The sequence below is a fragment of the Tupaia chinensis genome, unplaced genomic scaffold (genome assembly GCF_000334495.1).
Source record: "Tupaia chinensis unplaced genomic scaffold, TupChi_1.0 Scaffold000054_1, whole genome shotgun sequence".
NCBI lineage: Eukaryota > Metazoa > Chordata > Mammalia > Scandentia > Tupaiidae > Tupaia > Tupaia belangeri.
Genome location: NW_006159512.1, coordinates 4,188,080 through 4,197,173, shown reverse-complemented (window position 1 = coordinate 4,197,173; position 9,094 = coordinate 4,188,080). Strand labels below are relative to the sequence as shown.

Sequence of the window (9,094 nt, the reverse complement as noted above, 5' to 3'; positions counted from 1 at the left end):
AGAAAGCCCCTCCCGATAGGGCTATGAATTGATCTGTTTTGATTTTCACAACTGCAATAAATTCAGAGTGAAGAAAGACTCACATACAGGCAGTTTACACTCTGCTAAAAGACTCTTATGAATCATGTCTACAAATCAGTATTTTTGTGCTGTCTCTAATCAACGTGGGCTCATGCAAGGTGCCATTTTCAGAAAGAGTTTCAAGCAGAAAATAACATAGGATAAACGTGAATTCAATAAAGAAATTAAGCTTTCTTCTAACATGTTGTTTCTTTTGTTTATGAAACCAAAGATGACAATGAAACAGTGGATCAATAGATCATTTGTAGTTTTCCTCCAGACATTTCAGCATAATGCCAGATTCTGGGTTAACAATTTACTCTGTGCTTGTTTACATATAATTAGATATATTTCCAGTTTATTGTTATCAATTTTCCAAGTATTGAGATCCTTGATGTAATCCTCCTTTTGCTTTCAGCAATTCTGAGAACTTTTAATAAAGACTCTGACTAGCGACAAAACTTCCTGTGCTACTGCAGAATGTTTAACAATCACTATCTCTCGCCTTCTTGTGTCTGCTCTTGACTAGGTACAAAAGCAACCCACATATGAAATAATATATATTGCCAGAGAGCATGTGTGCTTGCCAGAGAGAGACAGAAAGAGAGAAAAAGAAAGGGAGAAAGTACCCTACCATGGGGCCTCGTCATGCCACAACCCTTTCTCCATTTCCTCACCCTGTGGGGATTTGGGGCATGCATATACATACACCCAGTGTGTTTTTCAAAGCCACCAGGTCCAGTACTTGAATTATATCATCAACCATGTGGGATCTGAGTCCCTTAATCACCAGGCCATGGGCCAGCCTGCAGCCCACATTTTGAGATGTAAAAATTAGGCACAATAATTCTTGTATAGCTTTAGTGTATGCAGTTTTTTTATTAGGTAAAGGTGCTGGGGTGAGACATCAATCATGTTTAAAAGGTCTTCAGTTCAGTTCAACAAGCATTTATCAAACTCTTACCATATGCCAGACATTGGGCTAGATACCAAGATAAATAAGGCACAGGGATAAATAAGGCAGCTTATTTACTAAAAAGGCTATTATTTAGACTAGCAGTTTTCAGCCACAGATTCTCAACACACTAGTGTGCTATAATGAGCTGTAAGCTGTGCTGCAAATGATAATACCAATAAGGCACTTTTTTGAGGTATTTGTATTTTATAAAATAATCTGGATAGCTACTTCCATAATAATATCACTTTTGGTCACTTTCTATTATGTTCATTATACAATGTCAACTGAGAAAGTATGATGAGAAGGTAATATCTCACCTTTGTTATAACATTATAAGAATGAATAAGGAATTAAAATGAAAAAAGCAAGGACATATTTGAATTATTTAGTACATAAAATGTTGACAGTGATTCTCTTTAGGTGGTAGATTCTCAGGATGTCATTGAAAGTAAGTCAATTCAGACAATGAAAGAATTGTTGTATATGATTAATTATCAAACACATCCTCCAAAAATGATCACAATGGGAACTCAGAAGTGTGAAGAATTTCTTCAACTGGCATGGTCACAGAGGACATCACATAGAATATGCATCCCATGGACGAATAACTACTATTGACAATATGGAATGCATTCAGCTACAATCTCATGAAGGCTAAGAAAGACCTAAATCAAGTTCAGTTTTACCACACCCACCTCCTGAATCTGTCTGAACATAAACTGACTTTCCCTGAACGTAATATTCCACGTGTATCCGTATCTGGATCAGGTACCTATTTCTCCCTATTATGTTTTAATTTATGCAACTTGCAATCAAAATAGTTTTTGGCAGATTCATTACACTAGTGACTCACATTGAGCTCACACTCAATTCAACTCTCAAATCTGTTCCTCTCATGTTGTTGAGTAACATTTCTCCCACACGGTACCAGGGTAGTTGTTTTGATTAATTTGAGTGTAGGACTTTACATTTACAAACTACGAAATGTCATCTTGTGGAATTTGGCAGAGAATTCCAGACTAATGAGATCTTTTAGGCTCCTGACTCCAATAGCTAGCACATTTAATAGAACTGTCGGGCCTCATAGTATCTGAAAGCTGGATGAGCGTGCCGTTCAGGTTGCAGGCCAGTTTCAATCTATTGCCCCACAGCACCAATTGTACCTTCATTGGTTGCTTTGCAAAGATGGAGCTGGACCTTATAAATATTTCTCCTTTGCCAGCTAGTACAATGTTCAGTTTTGTCTGGTGAAGGCACGGGAGGGCACTGGATAAAGAGGGATTTTTCTTCCTGATACCAGTTTGTTCCTCTCAGTGGGCTTCTCCAGCACACATTTCTATAGCACCCAGCCCTTGCAGTGCATGGTGGCCAGAAGCACATAGCACTCCTCAAGGGCAGATTCCCTGGTATCACTCTGGGTGGCCTCACCCTCATTCCAATGAATGGCTGCTTTGGAACCCATCCAGGGGGTTCTTTGAAACTGCCTCTGAGCAGTTTTCCCCAGTATGCCAGAGGGCAGATTCCCAGCAGGGCCCCAGACAATGACTCTGCCATGGCTGCACCCTTTCCAACAAGGTCTGGAGCTCACCCTTGTCAGAGAGTCCTTTCAGAGATGCTGACTGGACATCACATACCTGTTTCCCAGTTTTTAGAGTTCTTCTTAACATTGACTAGCTAATCTTCTATTATTCCAGTTCCCTTCACAGTTAATTATTTATATTTAACTTTCCCTGCTAAAAGTATGTCTCCTAATTAGACTTTGACTTATATCGTCATTATTAAAACTATCAATAAAAATCTTACTGGGACACAGATAAGGACAAAACCTCCCAGACCATCCTGATATGTAATAATCTGTTTAATAAGGCAGGAAATTTGATAATATAATGTGGAAAAGTTCTCATAAACATTCCTAGAACATAAATTGTGGTAGCTGTTTAATGGTGGAGATGGTTATTTGGGAGAATTTACTTCTTTGTGACAGCTCATCTCTGTCCTTATAGCTCCCTCTGCTTAGAAGAGCTCATCCTTGATCTTCCCACATTGGGAGATCATAATTTTGGTCTCAGTTCAAAGTTTAGCTTCTCAAAGGTCAATGAAGTCTTTGCTGACCATTTAGTCTCAGTGTGCTTAAATTCATTCTCACTCTTTACCAGTCTATTTCATTTTAATTTCTTCATGTTACTTATTTTATTTATTCATAAGGTGTTTTGTTGTTGTTGTATGTGTTTTTTTTTTTTTTTTTTTTTTTTTTTTTTTTTTTTTTTTTGCCATTGAGCATGTCTGCTCACTAGAAAGAGAGACAGTGAGAGGGAAAGGGAAAATCACCCCATAGGAGGGATGATGATATCACAATCCCTTCTCCTTCATTCTTTTCCTGGGATTTTGGGCATGCACACATGCACACCTGGTGTGAGTTTTAAGTCTTTCACCTAAGATTTGAATCATGGTCAGCCATGCTTAACCACCATGCCAACTGCTGGACTCTGTATTTACTTTTTTATTGCCTGCTTTTAAGGTCTTAAGCATAAGTTCCAGGAAAAACTGCACTTATCTCCCCAACACCTAGCTCAGTGCCTGGCACACAATCGGAGTTTCATAAATATTTGTTGACCTGAGAGCATTTCTCCATGACCTTATCTAAATGACATAACATGCTGTTTAAAAAGACATTAAGGATGCTATGAAGATTGTACACTTACATTATCCCTCAAGGGAGTAGAGGTTTTATGAATGACAAGCATTTCTAGAATTAATATAAACTTAATGAAACCAAGGGAAGAAATCTCTACATCCCCCCAAACCAATATAATATAATTTGTTATACGAATATACTACTTACCAATTTTGTTTTTTCCTTCTTCATACTTTATTCTTTGTAAAATGTGGTGCACAATTCTACTTCTTGTGGCATTGTTGAAGAAAGTGTCTTTGTTGTGTATGATGAAGCTGCACACACACATTGAAAACACAAGCTGAAGATTAATTGGAGGTGAGGGATCTAATCTTTGCTATAATTTGGGATTGCTCAGATAGAGGCATCTTCAATCAGTCACCGAGAGGATGAGTCTGGAACAGCAGGAGAGTGCCCAGATATCACACCAGAGCAGCAGGCTCACAAGTGTGAGGAGCTGTGGTTCTTAGAATCCTGAGCATTAACATTGCTATGTCAGGAAGGAGTTGGAGCTGAATAAAATTCAAAACCCTTAAAATAAACTAATACTAAGTGTAGACCTTATTTCTTAGTCTTTTTTCCTCAGTGAGGCTATTAGATAACATCAACTAAAAACTCACTTTAAAAAAAAAAAATTTCCTCTGTAGTCTACCCCACCCCCTTCCATATAACCACCTGGCTATTCAGAAATGTTAAGATCTGAAACTGCCTTGGATGGCAAATATAGGAGTTAGGTAATGAGCTTTGGTCTGGTTCAGGGATGAGGTAAGAGGCTAGTCTCTGGAAATCACCTCTGTCCCTCCCTTTCCCATGCTCATTCCTGAACAGAACCCTTCTCCCAAAGCACATACTTGCGAGTGCTTTCTCTCTCAGATAGTGGTCTGGCCAGTCTCCCAAGTCTATCGAGAACCCACCTACACACATACACACGTCACGACACTGGGTTTTCCAGTAAGTGCTCCTACCCTACCTGGGAGAAGATTCCAGGTGACAACTAGAGCTTCCTGGGCCACATACTCCAGCATGAAGTGGCCATGTCTTTCCTTCTCAGGTACGAGATACATGGTAGCATATCAGAGGTACTGAAAGTATGATTGGTTCATGAATTGTAATGTTTACTAACTTGACAAACCTTTCTGGGTACCTCATGTGAACTGGACACCATGCAAAGGCACATAGATGTTGGCAGCCATTGTTCCCAAAACCCAGCTCAGAAGTCACCTCCTCCAGCAAGTCTCCCCACCCCTCCAACTGCATTCCTGTCCCCCAAAGAATTCAGTACTCTCTCCTAAGATGTGCCGTATCTTATCTTGCAAGCACATCGATTTACTGGTCATTTTGTACTGTTACCTATTTATTTTCATTTGTTCATCAAATATTTACTGAAGGCATTTGGTAAGGCACTGATTAAATATGGTGGTAAACAAAACAGATAAAATCCTCGTCCTTGAGAAGTTTACAGGGCAGTAGGGAAGACAGCCCATAAAGAGAATGAACACGATCGTACAGCAGAGAAGGGCAGACTCAACTTTGCCTTGTCCATTTTCTCTCACATAAGACTATAGCTCATGTAGGACCAAAGATTTCTACAGCCCTAGGAACAAGTGGTTGGTACACAAGAATGTGAGGGCTACGGGGGTTTAAACTGGGGAAATTGCTATTAAATAGTTTTCTTCAAGAAGATGAATTTGCAGGAATAGTTCAAATAATGAGTGGAAGAGAGAAAATGGGCCTGGAGGTGTGGTTGGGGAATAGGGTTGGGGATGTGGGTTGGAGAGAGAAGGCCAGAGAATATGGAAACAACAAGTAAATCATGGGAACTGCTCCCTTGGAGAAGGATTTTCCTCCTGCTTCTATGTCTCTTGGATTCTTTTACAGAATATTGCTCTCAGAGAAAAGTAATTTGACTTGGCAGATGAGAGATAAATGCCATGTTGGTAAATGAGGAAGCTGCAGCATTTATCTTGTATTTTCTGTTGCGTTTTTTTGTAAACATTTTATGGCATCAAAGAGGAAGAAGAGAAAACCAAGAGTTACCTTGAAGGCGGTTCTTTTTATTTTAACCTCCTCTGCTTTTTTCCCTTATTTGAGACAGGCCATTACATTTTAATACCAAATAAAGATGTCATAAAGAAATAGACAACAAATAAAAAGCCCATTTTGGCCCACAATTTCAGATGATAACTGAAAGCTGATAAGCACGACCATGCTCGACAAGGCAATTTAAGGCTAAAAGCCCATGTCCTTCCTCCATTAAATAGTTTTCTGCTTCCTTCTCTTTTTTATAGCTCCACATTACAGCTTCTGGGTGCATGCAGTAGTTCTCTATAATAGGCACCTCAGAGAAAATGCTAAAGTTTATTTCCCTCTTCCTTACATCCAGGTTCTACCTGGAGTTGGCTATGCTATAGTGGGAGAAGACATGCAGCTCACGTGCCAGGTATCATTCTAAACACTGTAAATACATAAACACATCCAACTCCTTACACAACTCATGAGGGAAGTATGCAATAGTCCCACCTTACAAGTGAAGAATCAGAGAGGTTGAGTGATGTGCCAAAGTCACTCAGCGAAATGATTTGAACTCAGCAGTCTGGCTCCAAGAAGTTGCCCTCTTAGCCACTGCACTCACCTGTCTCTCTCTGTCAGGGACTTCCTGACTTTTGAAGGCTGGGCCTCCTTGAGGTCGATCCATGAGTCATGGCCTAAAACGCTCTTCTTATTTCCACTCATCCTTTGAACCTCAGCTCGGAACAAAAGTGCCTATGAGAATCTTGCAGAACCACAGACCCCACTCTGAAATGTAGGGTGCTGCTTTAAAGAGAGAAAGAAGCTGAAAACCACTGAATGGAAGAGGAGGGACATGGACTGTGAGCCCTAGGTGTACTCGACATCACCTCTGCTTTCTCTTCAGACTGAAGTCAAAGCTCAGTTTATACCCCAGCTGTGCCATGTACTATGTGGTATTGGGGTGATCTATCAATGGTTTTGGGCCTCAGTTTTCTCATCTGTGAAATGGGACAACCCTGTAATCCCTCTCATAGAGTTTTTGTAGACTTAGGCAAGATAACGAGAGACTGCACTCACTGACTAGTACCGAAGAAGCTCTCAGCAGGTCAGCCCCATGGCTCAATGGTAATGCATTGATGGAAGAGAAACCAGATCCCACAAGGCAACTATGGTTCAAATTCTCAGTCCAGTCAGCCTGAAACATGCCAGATAAGCATGTGAAGGCTCAAGATTCAGGGGACTGAAAACTGGAGGAAGGGGACTGCAGTATGACTAGAGCCTCTGGAGGGTGCTCAGCTCTCTCTTTCTCCTCGCTCTGTCACTCCTACATGTGTGCACACATGTTGGATCCTGAATATATATCTTAAAGCTCTTCCAGTGAGCTTTCATCATTGCTGTTGATTGTATACTTTGTATCAAGATTATCTGCCTATATTCCTGACTTCTCTGAGCTTCTTGAGGGCAGAAACCAGCCATCCTCATCTCTGGATTTCCATCACAGCACAGGAGGTAACCCATGACAAACCCTTAAAGTTGAAGCAAATGAGCTGACTTTCAAGAGAACACTAGCTAGTGCGGGGGGCCCTGAGACAAAATCTCATATTTTTGGACCTTGGCTTCTACTCTTGTTTCTTGGTGACCTGTCTACCCATTCCATGTCTTCTAGTGACCCGCTGAACCCTTCCCTCCACACTGTGTGTCTAAGGAGCTTCGGTTGGGGTGTGGGATGGTCTCATTCTCTCTGTCACTCTTTCAAACTTGAGGATTATGAGGAGAAAGAGTGATAATTTCCTGTATCATGATTCCTACACTTCTCTGAACCATGGACAAATTTGTTCAAATGAAGTCACACATGATGTAAGTTAACAATTCTCTTGGGGAGAGGTTTTTGCTATAGGGCGCGTGTGCTCACCAGATAGACAGAGAGACATAGAGACAGAAAGCGAGAAATCACCCCCCAGGGGGGATGGTCATGCCGCAGTCCCTTCTCCTCCATTCTCCTCTCGGGATCTTGGGAACGCACGCACACACGCCCGGCATGAGTTTAAGCCACCAGGTCCGGGACACGAACTGTGGTCTACTACATGGGAGTCCAGCGACATAGCCATTACGCTAACTGCTGGTTCCCATGTAAGTTAACAATTCTATATGAAAGACAGATTCTGTATGTCCCCACTCACTATATACTGATTATCTGCACTCCATAGCAAAAACTGAAAGTTTGGAAGGTATAGTGGCAGGAAGGGCAACTTGAGATACTAGAGACAGTAAGGATGAGGGTAGGATGGGGGTGGGTAATGGAGGGAGGGGAACAGAGGAAGAAACAAGTATGTTTAATTGACAAAAAAAAGTTATTTGCCGATGATATTGTATATAGTAATGTCTTTGTCTCGACTGATATGCATGGAATTTCTGCTGGAAAAAGCAATGTTATACACTGTAAAGATATATGTGATTAAATGTAAATTAAAATAAAAGCAAACAAACAAAAAATAATTCTGGCAAATGAGAGACTTGGGTCTCATTTTCTGAGCAGGGTTCCACACAGGCTTAGAAACTCTGCTCCTACACATTTCTGGGTACGCAGCAGCCTGGTGCAAACCCAGTGAGGGCCATTTGATCAGGTCTGTCAGAATTATGCATAGCGAGCAGTTCCGGACACCAGGCGGACTGAGGCTGCAGGCCCGACCCTTCCGAAACTCCACGCATCCCCACTGTTCTTCCTCCTTGGACCCCAGGTTGGTTGCCTGGGACTTTAAGGCAAACCCCCACCCCACCCCACCCGCAATCCGGATCGAGCCGGCCAGCAGTTCCGGACACCAGGCGGACTGAGGCTGCAGACCCGACCAACCTGGTACTGTCACTCATCGTCTGATACTTTTCCACTAGCCTTTGGACTGTTTGAATTTTGGTGATTTGAGTAGCACACGGCGGATGCGTGCTGCGCGATTTCCTTTTTCCATTTTGTTTTTCTTTGCTCTTTGGGTGTTGCTTATTAGGTCAGTTGAAGGCTCACCACTCCTTAGAAACAGCAAGGACTTTGGGCCATCCAGGGCTAGTGGCAACAGTTAATGGTAATTGTGAGGAACAGGTAGGCCAACCATAAGAGAAATCATCAATCTTCTAAGCCTGTACAACTTTTAAGAATCAGAGATACCTTAAGTAAGTTAGGAAGAAACATATAGATTACCTGATGACAATCGCAGAGGCTCAAGAAATATGAACAACCAACAAAAGGCCTCTCCCTCAAGGGAAATCATCAATCACCCACAGTCAATACAATGGATGTCGTGGACATGTCTGATAAGGAATTCAGAATATTTGTAGTGACCAAACTAACTGAGATGGAAGAGAAAAGAGACAAGGAGCTCCAGGAGATGAGGAAGTCCTTT

At 41.5% G+C, this 9,094-nt stretch overlaps 1 protein-coding gene across 2 annotated transcripts in view; it reads right to left on the bottom strand.

Annotated features, from left to right (window-relative positions):
* Positions 1-9,094, bottom strand: part of LOC102482021 (anoctamin-4) — a 247,596-nt gene that overhangs the window by 94,975 nt on the left and 143,527 nt on the right. For both annotated transcript variants that reach the window (XM_027775698.1, XM_027775697.1), the window contains one exon: positions 3,861-3,967. In XM_027775698.1, coding sequence (XP_027631499.1) covers positions 3,861-3,967 — 107 coding nt within the window. The remainder of the gene's footprint in view (positions 1-3,860; positions 3,968-9,094) is intronic.